The sequence below is a fragment of the Balaenoptera acutorostrata genome, chromosome 6 (genome assembly GCF_949987535.1).
Source record: "Balaenoptera acutorostrata chromosome 6, mBalAcu1.1, whole genome shotgun sequence".
Taxonomy (NCBI): Eukaryota; Metazoa; Chordata; class Mammalia; order Artiodactyla; family Balaenopteridae; genus Balaenoptera; species Balaenoptera acutorostrata.
Genome location: NC_080069.1, coordinates 97,912,635 through 97,928,063, shown reverse-complemented (window position 1 = coordinate 97,928,063; position 15,429 = coordinate 97,912,635). Strand labels below are relative to the sequence as shown.

General features: G+C 36.9%; 1 protein-coding gene across 6 annotated transcripts in view; it reads right to left on the bottom strand.

Moving 5' to 3' along the window:
* Nucleotides 1-15,429, bottom strand: part of FSD1L (fibronectin type III and SPRY domain containing 1 like) — a 66,727-nt gene that overhangs the window by 49,684 nt on the left and 1,614 nt on the right. For 5 of the 6 annotated variants that reach the window (XM_007178263.2, XM_007178266.2, XM_007178264.2 and 2 more), the window contains exons 2-3: nucleotides 3,777-3,872; nucleotides 729-860 (exon numbers count right to left, since the gene is read on the bottom strand). In XM_007178263.2, coding sequence (XP_007178325.1) covers nucleotides 729-860; nucleotides 3,777-3,872 — 228 coding nt within the window. The remainder of the gene's footprint in view (nucleotides 1-728; nucleotides 861-3,776; nucleotides 3,873-15,429) is intronic. The other variant, XM_057548805.1, reaches the window with a different exon arrangement.

Sequence of the window (15,429 nt, the reverse complement as noted above, 5' to 3'; positions counted from 1 at the left end):
CACAGATAAATGGAAAGACATCCTATGGTCATGGATTGGAAGACTTAATATTGTTAAAACAACCATAGTACCAAAAGCAATCTACAAATTCAATGCAATCACTATCAAAATTTCAATATACACCCACGTATACTGCAGCATTACTCACAACAGCCAAGAGATGGAAGTAGCCCAAATGTCCATAGACAGATAAATGGACATACCACATAAAGAAAATGTGGTAAATACATGCAATGGAATATTATTCAGCCATAAAAAAGAAGGAAATCCTGTCACATGCTACAAGATGGATGAATCTGAAGACATTATGCCGAGTGAAATAAGCCAGTCACAAAGGGACAAACACTGTATGATTCCACTTATAAGAGATATCTAGAGTAGACAATACAATGGTGGTTGCCAGGCAGTGGGGGAAAAGGGCAAATGGGGCATTGTTCAATGAGTATAGAGTTTCAGTTCTGCAAGATGAAAAAGTCCTAGAGATCTGTTACACAACGATGTGAATATAGTTAATACTACTGTACATTTAAAAATGGTTAAGAGGGTAAATCTTAGGTTTTTTACCACAATTTTAAGAAAACGATATCTATGACCAAAACAAAGTTAAGAATCATTCTTCTACAAGATATCAGTACAGTTATACAAAAAATTCACTAATTTTTGTTTTCAATAAATCAAGCATTATACAGACTAAAATTATTCATATTTAAATAGTTGCACGATCTCACCTGTAACTCCTGTGATTTACGAGCTTGTTCCTGCTTGATACTGTTAATCATACTTTCTTTTACCTCATCCAATATGGAGTATAAACTATCAAATTCTTCATCTAACTCTGAAAGTACGTTAGAAGAATTTTCCTGTTTAATAAACAAACAAAACAAAGATTTTACTTAAGAGCTGTCAAACATTAAAAAACTAAAAGAGGGCTTCCCTGGTGGCGCAGTGGTTGAGAATCTGCCTGCTAATGCAGGGGACACGGGTTCGAGCCCTGGTCTGGGAAGATCCCACATGCCACGGAGCAGCTGGGCCCGTGAGCCACAATTGCTGAGCCTGCGCGTCTGGAGCCTGTGCCCCGCGACGGGAGGGGCCGCGATAGAGAAAGGCCCGCGCACCGCGATGAAGAGCGGTCCCCGCACCGCGATGAAGAGTGGCCCCCGCTTGCCGCAACTGGAGAAAGCCCTCGCACGAACCGAAGACCCAACACAGCCAAAAATAAATAAATAAATAAATAAAATCAAGTAAAACTTTAAAAAAAAAAAAAAAAAACTAAAAGAAATAGTACTTATCAAAGAAGAGAATAGATTCATATTATGAATCTAATATCAGCCTAATATCATAAAATAATTAAAATTCTAATATTTGACATACACCTTTAAAAACAGATAAATCCAAGAAGCTGGCTGCTAATGCTGATAGTTCTACTTCAGCAATACTATGAGTTAAGCAGCCTTTTATGAACTAGCCCATACTCTCCTCACCTTTTATAAGACTGTTTCCACAGGACAATGTGAAAATTTGTTTTAAGGTTGTCAACTTTGTCCAGACCTTTAGGCTCTAAGGCAGACCCTAAGCCAGTGGTTCTCAACTTTTGGTGCAAATCAGAATCATCAGTGAAGCAGATTTTAATAAAATATTCCAGGGGCTTCCCTGGTGGCGCAGTGGTTGAGAGTCTGCCTGCTAATGCAGGGGACACGGGTTCGAGCCCTGGCCTGGGAAGATCCCACATGCCGCGGAGCAACTGGGCCCGTGAGCCACAATTACTGAGCCTGCGTGTCTGGAGTCTGTGCTCCGCAACAAGAGAGGCCGCGATAGTGAGAGGCCCGTGCACCGCGATGAAGAGTGGCCCCCACTTACCACAACTAGAGAAAGCCCTCGCACAGAAACGAAGACCCAACACACCCATAAATAAATAAATAAATTTAAAATATTCCAGAGATTTTGATTCTGTAACTCTGAGAAATAGTCTGGGCATATAGGGATGGGGCTGATTTTGCGCAAATTTTTAAATCTTTCAGGTTGCCTAAAACACTGCATTTACATAAGATAAGCAGAATTAAAACACTAAGCAATTCCTTACTAGGTCCTAAGAGATTTCTCAAACACTGAATTTCAGTGCTAGAAGGAACCTCAGAAATCATCTACTGACTAGAATTTGTAGTCAAACTTCTAAATTTTATAAACTAAAATCTGTTTATAAAGTCTGTTGACCTCCAAGAGTTCCTCACTGCCTCATTAAGCAAGATGATGCTATTTCAACAAGAAATAAAATATCCGAGAAATCCCTAGATAAGCGATATTCACACTTGCAACAATTATGAGATAGAAGAAATTATCTTAAGGCATTTTTCAACGTAGATGAATCATTCAACTAAGAGAAGCGAAATTGGCACTGGTTTACAAAACTAATACACAAAATCTACTGTAATATTACAATCCAAACTTTTGCTTAAAATGTTTATAAAAACCAGACATCATCTCACTGGAGTCTTACCAAAAGTGGTGTTAATCATTTTACTAGTTTCTTTACAGTAGTAAGAACATGACGTGGAGGAAGAAATGTGCAGTCTGGAAGGCAGAAGACCTAAGTCAAATTCCACATTAACCACTCAGTAACAGTGTGACCTTGGACAAGCCACTTAAATTCCTGGACCTCAATTTTTTCATCTGTAAAAAGGAACTGGACTGCTCTTTTCCCCCTCAATAACCAACTGGCACATTCTTATGGTCTCTCGTCCACTACAGCTTATGCTCCCATCTTCAGTGACGAGGGTGTAGCTTAATTCCCCCTCTATTTTTTTTATGGATGCTAAGGTAAAGTCCTAATAATCTGTCAATCAGAAAAACAGTGTGAGCTAGCTCCATCTAACGGTACCCTTTTACAGATTTCAAATGTGATGATTCTCTTGTCCATAGACCAAGAGTTTTAGAACCACTAGCTCTGCTTATTTAAAGAAACTGGATTAGTGGATTCACCAAATTTTCCAATAAAATAGTTTGAGAAAGACAGTTAAACTGGTGAAGATTATAATTAACTAACTTCAATTACAGCAAATTCAGAAGTAAAGAAAATACAAGACCATAAGGTTTAACAGGCCAGGCAATTACCTAGGTTGAACCAAACAAAAACCACAGGAAAGGATTCACTGTCTACAAGTATCCTGGAAATCTTCTATGTTTATTTCACAAAGAAATGACCCTTAAATTAATTAAGGCGCATTCATGGGAAAGCATCACCAGCTTATCTTAAGGTCTCTTCCACAATCAACATTTGATTATTTACAGTATGGATTATCCACCTATACCTGGGACCATTTCCTTAAGTATTCCCCTCTCTCCTCAATGGGCACTTTACCTTTTACTTTTATATCTTACTTTCATCTAGTTCTGCAAGTGGACCTCTTACCATCTACATTTTCCTTCTACTATTTACAGTAAAAGAAATGTTTAGCTTCCCAGTACTTTTGGAAAGGCACAATTTGCTCTTAATTGGAATTAGAAAAGACAAACATGAAATGGAAAGGAAGAAAAGTGAACATTATAATATTCCTAGCAATATTCCAGAGTTTTCTTTTTCCCTTACTATTCGATCTTTCCATGGAGAATGTGGGAATAGCAAATAAAGCATTTTTATTTATCTGCCATTTAAAACCCCTGCTCTCACCTCCATTAGTTTATAATCTATAGTTGACAGTGTATATTTATACTTCTGATTCGATCCAACAATCATTAATTGTGACATATTCACACAAATTTTTTTTAAAACAGATTCATACCTGAACTCCTTTTAGTGTGTGATTTAGTGTATCAATAAAGTTCTGAATTTCATCATTTTTATTTGCCAGAGTTGAAATGATCCTTTGTAGAGCTTCCTAGGATAAAAAAAAAATTTAACACTATGATATTTTATTAAAAGAGAATTATAAACTTTATAACAACAATTCTCTAAACAAACTCTGTATATAAGAGTATATTACATAATAAACAGGAGCAATGTAAAACTGTTCATTGTTCAAACACTATAATTACAAAAGATGGGATATATATTGGTACTGTTTTACAACCTCTTATTCCTAGTGTACAACTTAATTACCACCATATCTTTCACACTGAAGATGATCAATATTATTTAACATAAAGACTGTTACTTTAGGTCATAAGGCCATGGCAAACGAACAGAACCAAATCCTTAAACGTTGCAAAAATAAATGGAAACTTCTAATCAACATCAGGAAATGAGGAATAAAAGCAGGGACACTGAAATTTGACATTTTATTTATTTATAAAAATTAAAAACATTATATTTTAGAAATATGAAAGTAGATAATAAATTTGCAGTTAAAATTACAACATTCATTGCAATATTTACAGATGCTATAGAACCATAATAAATAAGGTAATTTTAGTAGCAAATACCTCAGACTTTTTGATAATGCTTCCTATTTAAATAAAACACTTGATTATTTAACTTTCTCATACTCTCTACTTCAGTGTTGTCCAATAAAATTTCCTGCTATAATGGAAATATCCTATATATGTGCTGTTCTGTATGGTGGTAACTAGCCACATGAAGCTAATGAGCTCTTGAAATGTGGATAGAGCAACTGAGGAACTAAATTTATTTTAACTTGAATTAGTTTCACTTTTTATTACACATGTGACAAGTGCTGTCATATTGTACATCACAGGTCTAGTTGTTTAATAACTCTTCATGGGTAGTAAAAGCAAAATCCAAACAAGGTACTTGCATTCTCAGTAAAAATCAAAAGCAAGTACTTCCACTTTATAATTTTTCCCAGAAGTACAAGCTTTATTTCCGTAAGCACCTACAAACATAAATATTTCAATAATTTCCTGTAAGATTTTGTGTAATAAAGTTTCTTCTCAAAATATTATCAAAAACTGATAAAAGGCTAAATATAAAGAGCTCAGGAAATAATCTGATAACGGGATAACATTTCATATAAATGTTCATAAAGCATTATAGTAAAAAAATTAAAATAATTACAGCTCTCATTTCATTCTCCCAACAATCCCTGGAGATAAGTAGGTATTATCATCCCTGGGCCGGACTAAGCCTCTCTGCTTCACTTACCAATGCTATTTCTTCCCATCCTCACCACTGTTGTTATTTTAATATAATAACACAATGAAGTTATGCTGTGAAAGAGTTAGCTGTTTATCCTCTCGGTGTTCCCTCCAGAAACAGGTACATGGAGATTTGAATACAAAGACAACGCAGAATGCAGCCAGTACCTGGGGGAGGGGTGGGCACAGCTGGAGGCACGAGAGTCGTAGTACAGAGATGTAGAAAAGGAGGGTAGAAGACTTAAGAGTCTTTCGAGTATTCCTCCAAGACAGACTCTCTATATACTTTAAAAAACACAATGGAACAGTAAAAATGATTCTGCCAGTCCTCGGCCTGTGTACAGTAAGCTTCAATTAAGATTGGGCTTTTCAGGTTAACAGACTGACTATCTGCATCCTCTTCTAACCCTCCCAATGGTAGGGTTACTCCATATTATATAGATGAGAAAATGGAGATTCAATCAGTGGCCCAAAGTGACACTGTTTGTAAGGTAATGATTATGCTCAGTCTATCTCGAAAGCCCATGCTCTTTACCACTTGAGAATACTGCCTCTAAACCTAACCAATTTGCCCATTATATGAAACACCCATACAATAAATTACATATTGTTTTAATATTTTGGTTTGCTAAGACTCTTCAATGACATATAAAACCACTGGAATTTTCTTGGAGAATCACAGCTTGAGCTTAAGCTTTGTCCACTGAAATTAGTGAATTTCTGGTAAAGGAACTTGATTGTAACATTTTAACTTCTATCCACATACAGCTATTATAATTCAAGAATCTGGGACTTCCCTGGTGGTCCAGCGGCTAAGACTCTGCGCTCCCAATGCAGGGGGTCAGGATTCGATCCCTGGTCAGGGAGCTAGATCCCACATGCCACAACTAAAAGATCCCACATGCCACAACTAAAAGATCCTGTGTGCCACAACTAAGACCCGGTGCAGCCAAATAAATAAATAAATGTTTAAAAAAAAAAAGAAAGGAGTATCATTTTTAAAAAAATAATTCAAGAATCTGACATAATATAAACACATATAGAAATTCTGGTATTCCAAGAAAAAAGTTCTGAAAGCAGGACTACATAAGCTGAGTTCTGAAACTTTACCCTAGCCTGTGTATGTGACATGAGGTTAAAGTTTTCTCTAGGTGGTAAGACCCAGGGAAGAGATCTATACAGGGATACTGTGTTCCTAATATAGGAGATATGCAAGGGGAGGCAAGTCCAATAGAACTTTTTTTAAAGTATTTTCTAAATATGGCAAGCAACATACCAGGGCAGGATAAGAAACTTTGAGAAAGAGGCAAAAAAGAACTAAAAGATACCATAATGCATGGAGTTTTCTACCCTACTCTACCCCTCCAGGGCCTCCAAATTAATCACTAGCTTTTATAATGGAGACACAAGTAATTGATAAAGAAGCTGAGGAGGAAGTGCAAAGCCAGAAGTCTCAAAGAAAGTGATGTAAGCTGTGTACAGCACCTATTCTCTGAGCTCCAGACCATTTTAATCCAACTGCTTACTTGAAATCTCCACTCGGATATTCTCAAAAGCACTTCAAAACTCAACATGTCATAACGTCCTCCACTAAACCTGAGCCCTCCTCTAGTGTTCTATCTCTGCCAATGGCACTACCAGCTGTAAAACCAGAAACCTAGCAATTCAAAATCAAAAACAGAAAAAAAAAAAACCTAATTAAAAAATCAGCAGAGGACCTGATCAGACATTTTTCCAAAGACGACGTACAGACGGCCAACAGGTACATGAAAAGATGCTCAACACCACTAATCATCAGGGAAATGCAAATCAAAACCACAATGAAATATTACCTCACACCTGTCAGAATGGCTATTATCAAAAAGACAACAAATAACAAGCTCTTGAGAGTATGCAGAGAAAAAGGAACCCTTGCACACTGTTGGTAGAAAGGTAAATTGGTGCAGCCACTATGGAAAACAGTAGGGAGTTTCTTTAAAAATGAAAATAGAACTACCATACCATCCAGCAATTCTATTTCTGGGTATTTACCTGAAAACAAAAATACTAATCTGAAAATACTAATTCAAAAGGATAAATGCACTCCTATGTTCACTGCAGCATTATTCACAATAGCCAAAATAAGAACGCAACCTAAGTGCCCATCGATAGATGAATGGATAGTGAAGATGTGAGATATATACACTGGAATATTACTCAGCCATAAAAAAGAATGAAATCTTGCCATTTGCAACAACATGGATAGACCTAGAGGGTATTATGTTAAGTGAAATATGTCAGACAGTGAAAGATAAATACCATATAATTTCACTTATATGTGGAATCTAAAACACAAAACAAATGAACAAACATATTAAAACAGAAAGAGTCATAGATACAGAGAACAAACAGGTGGTTGCCAGAGGGGAGAGGGGTAGGGGGATGGGTGAGGTAGGTGAGGGAGATTAAAAGGTAAAAAATTCCAGCTACAAAATAAATGAGTCTCAGAGATAAAATGTACAGTGTGGTAAAAATAGTCAATAATAATGTAATATCATTGTATGGTGACAGATAGTAATTAGATTTATTGGGGTGATCATTTGTAATGCATAGCAATATTAAATAACTATGTTGTGTGATTAACATAGTTAATTCCTACAGGAATTAACACAGTAGGTCAATTATACTTCAAAAACAAACTCACAGAAAAAGAGATCAGATTTGTGTTGACCAGAGGCAGGGAGGGGGTGGGGGGACTCAGAAGTAGATGAAGGTAGTCAAAAGATACAAGTACTAGGGGTATAATGCACAACATGATAAATATAATTAACACTGCTATATGTTATAGATAATTAACGCTGTTGCCTAGTATTTATGAAAGTTGTTGAGAGTAAATCCTAAGAGTTCTCATCAAAGAAAAACTACTTTTCTCTTTTTCTTTTATTTTTTATCTACATGAAATGATGGATGTTCAGTAATCTTACTGCGATAATCATTTCATGATGTATGTAAGTCAAATCATTACGCTGTACACCTTAAACTTATATAGTGATATATGTCAATAAAACTGGAAGGAAAAAAACCCCAGAAACCTAGGCCATCATCATTACATCCTTTCCTTTCATTTGTGCTCTACACGCAGTCACCAACTTCTGTAGATTTTACCTCCTAAATAACTCTGTAATCACTATTACCACAAGTCAGTATCATATCGCAACTTATACTCTTGCAAAACTTAACAGGTCTCTGATCCATTCTTTCTCCCGAGTAATCAGTTCTCTATATTGCAGCTAGAGTAATATGTTAGCATCACTCTTCCTGATTAATCGTCTTGCCACAAGTCCTTGGATAAAACTGAAAATCTTTTAACATGAGCTGTTAACATGACCTTAAACATGACATTACATAATCTGTAAGACCCTGCATGATCTTCCCATTGCCTACCTCACCTGTTTCAACTCACACCAGACTTCTTCTCTCTTGCTGTATTCCAGCTGCAGTAGCCTGCTGTGAGTTTCTCTAATATGCTTTGCTTCCCACCTGGGAACCCTCACATTTATCAATTCCTCCTGTTCTAAAACATATACACAATTTTTTGTTAAAACAAGTTCCAAAAAAGTATAGAATGAGCCCATTCTATATATCTAAGTATACACCCACACGCACGCGTGCACACACATGCACACTTGCTTCATTTCTTTTATTATCAAGGCCTGATGGTGAAGAAGGGCAAAGACAACTTTCAACTGGGACTCTATCAACCTGAAAGAATGCCTACCAGGGTCTCTCAGACTTCATCTCAGACCTCAAGTCTCCCATTACCCTCCAAATACTGATGGATAAAGTGACAGATAAACATAGATGGATGAAGGCAATATAAATTATCTGAAGTTTATCTAGATAATATAACTGATTTTGCAAGACTTCAGGTGGCCATGACTAAAAGCTTTAGGTGATACAGGTCTGAAGATATGCTTTGACAAATACGAATTCCGCTGGATCACAGCAAAGTATATAGAATGTATGTCTCCAGAGGCAGTATGCATAGGCAATCTCAGCCATTATCCTTTGGTCACGCACCTCAGTCACCAGGAGCTCAAGAAAACCTACACTATCAAAATTAAGCCTCTCAATTACTTGACTATGGAATTAGTCTAAGGTAACTGCTATGTTAACAAAAGGCGGGGGGGGGGGGGGGGGGATGACACACCCCAGCCAAGCACAACTGCAGTCATTCCCATGGAACGGCTCAAAGTAATCTGGGGTGTACAAGGCACGAGGTACCATCTTCAAAGAAGCACAGCTTAAAGTTATGCTTATAGTCCCTATAAATCATGTGAAGTAAAAGCACAATCAACTGACTCTAAGCAAAATAATAACTAACACTTTTATACTCTTAAGGGCCAAGCACTATCTTAAGCTCTTTACATACATTAATTTGTTTAATCCTCTCAAGAATCCTTTGAAGTAGGATACTTGGTTATCCTCATTTTCCAATTTGGAAGTTGAGGTATAAAGAGGTTAAGTAACTTGCCCGGGACCTCAGAGTTAGTATGTGGCAGAACCAGAATTCAAATTAAGACAGTCTGACTCCTGAGTCTGTGCTCTTAACAATTAGCACTGTACTACCTGAAAACAAAGATCAGAGGTCCATGAAAAGAAAGTCAACATCTAAGAGCATCAAAAGGACTTAAGATTTTCTTTAAGACTGGAAAAAACTAGGGATGAGCAACCGGCGGTAACATGCGCCACCCTGCCGAACACAAGGGCAACAGTAACAGCTATGCTTACCACAGGCGTATGATCGTTATGTCCGAGAACATGAGGACGGTCACCATTTGAAATGGCATGGTTCTACTGGCTTTAGCTTAATATATGTGAATATGACAAATTCAAATGTGAGTCTTAATTCTGCATTCAACAAAAAACTCTGCCAACTGGGCTACTTAACTGGAAACTATCCAGTGCAATAAGCCCCTGAAGTTATGATGCAGAAACTTCCTGTTCTTAGAACCAGTGGCAAAAAACCATTATACCCGTGTTTATATGCTACTCTGAATCCAAAGGCATCAATAACCAAGTGGCCATAATTAGACACTGATATATGGGTTTCCCACCAGCGTCTACTCAGACCAGGAGAAAATTTCTGATTCAAATTCTACATTAGTATTCCAGACAGCTGAGATACACGAATCTAGAACCACTGCAAATATCACTAATCAATCTACAATTTAAAGGGGCCAAACTATTACTATAGCCATTTCAGTTAGTATTCATTAAGCACTTTCTATGTGCCAGGCACTATGCTAAGCTTCTAACATGGACTATCTTTTTAATCATCACAATAGAAAGTAGTATTAGTCTTTCCATTTTATGGTTGAAGAAAGAGAAGGTTAAAGAAGTTAAGAAACTTCCTTTGATCACACAGCTGTCAAATGGCAGTCACAATTCAAATCCAGGAAGCTGCCTCCAGAGTCTGTACTTTTACACCACTCTAGGCTGCATACACTGCAGAGGACTGTACAAAACAGTCACAGGGTTCCTGCAACCAGAGCAAAGGGATCAGTGAAAAATCCTAATGCCACCAGGAATTACGCCACTTGTATCACTCCACACCAAAGACCTCTCCTTTGAATTAGGTAATGAATAGAAATCCACAATGCTCTATCCAGTTGGTAAGTTAAACAACCAGAATCTTACCAGCTGACCATAGCTATGGCAACACATAACAAGAGTATTGTGCTCAAAAGTGATGCAACGAGCTAGAAAAGGAGAATTATATATTGTTGAGGAATTCAAGAATCTGATAATCATAAATAGTTACCTGGTAGAAAGCTACGCCCTCTGTAACAGTGAAAACAGCTGGGATTACTACCTCTGTATACAGATGCAACTGAGGTGATCCACAGAAAAGAAAATCTAATAAAAGACCTGGTGGGGAACACTGTCTTTTCACCCTGAGCCCAGCTGCAGATATCAGGGCAGAAGAAGAGGTACTTTCCCAACTAGGATTTGAGGAAATACAGTGTATCAGAGGCTGAGGAAGCCTCATCCATTTTCATGGCCTCTGAACTGGCTGTTCCATCCAATGAAGTCTAGGAGGCTCACATTCGGCCATGGAAACCAGAGGTCCCATCATCTAATTAAGGGAAGTGGAATGGAAGTAGAGATGGGGGTACTCTCAGGTACCACTGGTAGCAGTATAAACTGACATAACCTTTCTGAAGGGCGACTTGGCAATTCACATCAAAAGATATTTAAAAGCATATACACAATGACTCAGTAATTCCATTTCTACTAATTTATTCTAAGTAAATAATTAAAGAGTATAAGCTGAGACTTGATGACAAAGATGTTCATCTTACTGTTATTTATAATATTAAAAGGTTAGGACCAACATAAACGTATGACAAAAGGATACTAACTAAAAATCAAGTAGGGCTTCCCTGGTGGCGCAGTGGTTAAGAATCCTCCTGCCAATGCAGGGGACACAGCTTCGACCCCTGGTCCAGGAAGATCCCACATGCCCCGGAGCAACTAAGCCCGTGCGCCACAACTACTGAGCCTGCACTCTAGAGCCCGTGAGCCACAACTACTGAGGCCCACATGCCACAACTACTGAAGCCCGTGTGCCTAGAGCCTGTGCTCCGCAACAAGAGAAGCCACCGCAGTGAGAAGCCCGCGCACTGCAACAAAGAGTAGCCCCCGCTAACAACTAGAGAAAGCGCACGTGAAGCAACAAAGACCCAACGCAGCCAAAAAAAATTAAAATTTAAAAAAAAATCACGTAATATATATCCATATTAAAGAATTCTGCTAAATCATTAAAAGTGCTGTAGAATGATATTAACATGGTAAAAGATATCATTACATATTAAGTGAGAGGCAAATTATAAATCACTATACATAGCATGATACCATAGTTTTTTTAAGTTTCTATATGCATTAAAAAAGACTAGACTGTAATATATACAAATGTTAAAAGAAGTTATCTCTGGGTGGCAGGATTATGGGTGATTTTTATTTTATTTTTTCATTTATCTATATTTCCTAATTTCCTATAATAAACTTGTATTACTTATATTTATAATGCAACAGAAGTGCACAGGCTGGCAGTGCTAACACTATTATAAATTAGTTCAAAATATAATTAGCTATCATCAACAAATATCAATAACTGAGACCAGATTCATCAGAACCTTGTGGCTGGGAAGAAGTGCCAACTGAGGATATAAAACATACAAAAAGAAAGCTGTAGAAAAAATCCACTAACTTCGAGGTATTGTCCACCCTACACTGGAGTGGAATATCTATCACTACGGCATTCAATATGTGTTTGCTGCATGAATAATCCTGCTTACATTCAGCCAGGCATTGCAAAGAACCATTGTCTTTAAAAATTTTTTTTAAAGTTAGGTCTGTTTCACTATATTTCTAGTTTTTTTAAACTGTCAAGTTCAATAAAAATGAAGGTGTCTGTATTTAAACACAGTGATACGAGTATGTCAGCATGGTCCTTTGAAAAGGGTACTTCGTACCTTGTACATCCCAGATTACTCTGATCCACTCCACGGGAATGACTGCAGTTGTGCTTGGCTGGGGTGTATAAAACCCGTTATACTTTCCTGTTCACACCTCTATTTTAGAAAGCAAAGACCTTTCCTCAAAAAAGAAAGAGAGCTGGAGAGAAGGGAGATACATATACTACAGAAAAATGATTTGTAGCAGCAAGGGAGACCAAATTCCAGAGTTTTATCTAAATCATGTTCTATACTTTCTAACAACGATTTTTACTAAACTAAACTAGTTTCTTAACAAACAAACAAACAAAAAACTACTTTATAGGGGTTTATATCTTAAGTTTTATCTTAAGATATAAGATATACCTTAAGATAAAGATATATCTTAAGATATATCTTAAGTTTATATCTTAAGTTAAGATATATCTTAAGTTTATATCTTAAGTTAATATCTTAAGTTTTAATGACATTAATCATACCACCATTTAAAGGCAAAGGAGCAAGGCAAGAAGGGTGGTAATGAAAAAAGCTTGAGCTGTGAAGAAAGACCTGGTATGAATCCAGACTACCACTTGCTAGCTGTGTGACTCTGAACAAGTTATTTAACCTCTCAGTTCCATCTTCCATATCTTTACAATAGGAATAACAGCTGTTGTGAGAATTTAAAGCAGTCTAATACAATACTGGATACAGAACAATACTCAAATTTCATTCCTCTTTCCTTTCCTCAGAACTGAGAAAAAGGCGTAATTTTGGAACATCAGAGACGGTTGGTTATCTGGATATGGTGGAGGTCTCCGAACTGTTAGGGTACAAGAAGGCAAAGGATAGCAAATACCAGGGCAGAGGAAGAAACTGGGATGAGGAAGCGAAGTCTAGACATGCTACTGGTTGCAGGTTGTGTTGTGCTTTAAAACTCTCCCTACTCAGTTCAATCACCTCAGTCTAGGTTTGTCCAGTCTTGCACATCAAGCCTTGCCTGACTGTCACTATTCCTTTCCAAGCAGAAAGTAGAATATGCGGGGAAAAGTGAGGAAAAGCAAACAACTGACAATGTATGCTCTTGATGACATCTTTCCTCTGGGATCCCTTCCCCTTTCCTCTCCACCTTTATTATTCCTACAGCACAAACCTTTCCTAGAAACAGCAACCCTTATGAATATGAATGATCTCCTGCACAAGAATTTAACTGAAACTATCAAATTCTAAGCACCAAGATTCTAGAAAGGTGCAAATGTCTTATTTGTTTCAATGGTTTCTTTGAACATACACATTTTATCAGGTAAAGAAACCATTGGGATTTTATCTTAAAACCACTTAAGGACATAATCAAAAGGTTTGAGTATCAAATAAAGCCACCTATCCATAACACATCCTGTTCACAAGTGTCCCAGAAACTCGATATAAACAAAATCCCTCTGTTTATTTCTAGAAGATAATACTGTGGTTTTCTGTATCCAACAGTACACCTGACATACCCAAGGTAATCATGTTTTCTTCCTCTACTCAAACAGAGCATCTGTTGCTAACACAAGTCCAAGTTGTTTTCACAGACAAAAAAGCAGCTGGTCAAGCTAATCCATTTGCTGACTAGCCACCATCAAGCTTCTGTAAGACTGTCCAGTTAACTTAACCTCTATTGTCAGATTGCATGAGTCAGAACTTCCAATCCTCTTTCAATTAGGATTTAACAACTCTTCTTTGGCACCATCATTTGAAACATTTATTACAGACATAAACACAGAAAACATGCTTTAAACTTAAGGACAAAGGTAAGAAATGGCTAGACTGGATTAGAAAAACGGTTATACAAATTATCAACAAAGGGATAAAGTTATTTTGAAGTTGAGATTATGAGATTACTAATAACTAACGGATAGTACTTATGTGTGCTAGGCACCAAGTGATTTTTAAAAATTAACACGATCTTCATAACCCTTGAGGTAAGGAGACTTTAAAGACGAGGAAATGGAGACAGCAAATTGCCCAACCTCATTCAGTTCATAAATGGTAGGACTGGAGACGACTCTGAAGCCATCCTCTTAATAATTTAAAGCCCAAATCCCAAATACCTTACAAATGGGTATATATTCAAGCCACTCTCACCCTTTGCCACTTGCAGTAACTATGTTTCCTTATGCTGACTAAGGTATCATCCCTGCTATTATTTTCGTTGTAACATTCTATAATAGAAAAGAAAAATCATGCCAGGGGTGTACTACTACTGTCTTATTTCAAGAGAAATACATAACCAGCTCAGTTCATTATTAGTTGAGGTATATAATTGATTCTGCAGTAATTCATGAGAAAAGAATGCTCAAATTCAGAGCACTGAATTGGTTATAAGCATCAACACATGATGCTTATTTTAAGCTATAAAGCAAAGCGTTTTTTATTAGAAATATTATTTGAGACTATCAATGAAATTCAACGTATTTTCTAATATTGAGAAGTTGATTCTCTAAGTTATCTAAGATACATTAGTACCGGTAAGAAAGAACAGCTAATTCTTCGCTACCTCTGGTAAAACTGTACACAGTATGTGTAGGTACTCAAATACAAGATTTGGAATGAAATCAAGTTCAGATCTTAGCCTTATGTATGGCTAGTGGTATGACCTTGCAGGACTCACTCCAACTCTTGAGTCCTCATTAAAATGAGAGACAATGCATGCCCTGGCAAAATAAGATGATCCACATTATAATACTTTTTAAAATTATATTTTACAGCACACAGAGTATTTTAGTACTTATTCTTTGTAAACTTTAAGGCACTGTACTTTAAAGTACATAATTCATACTTAATTATATTACCTGCTTTTTACAGTAACTCTATACAATAT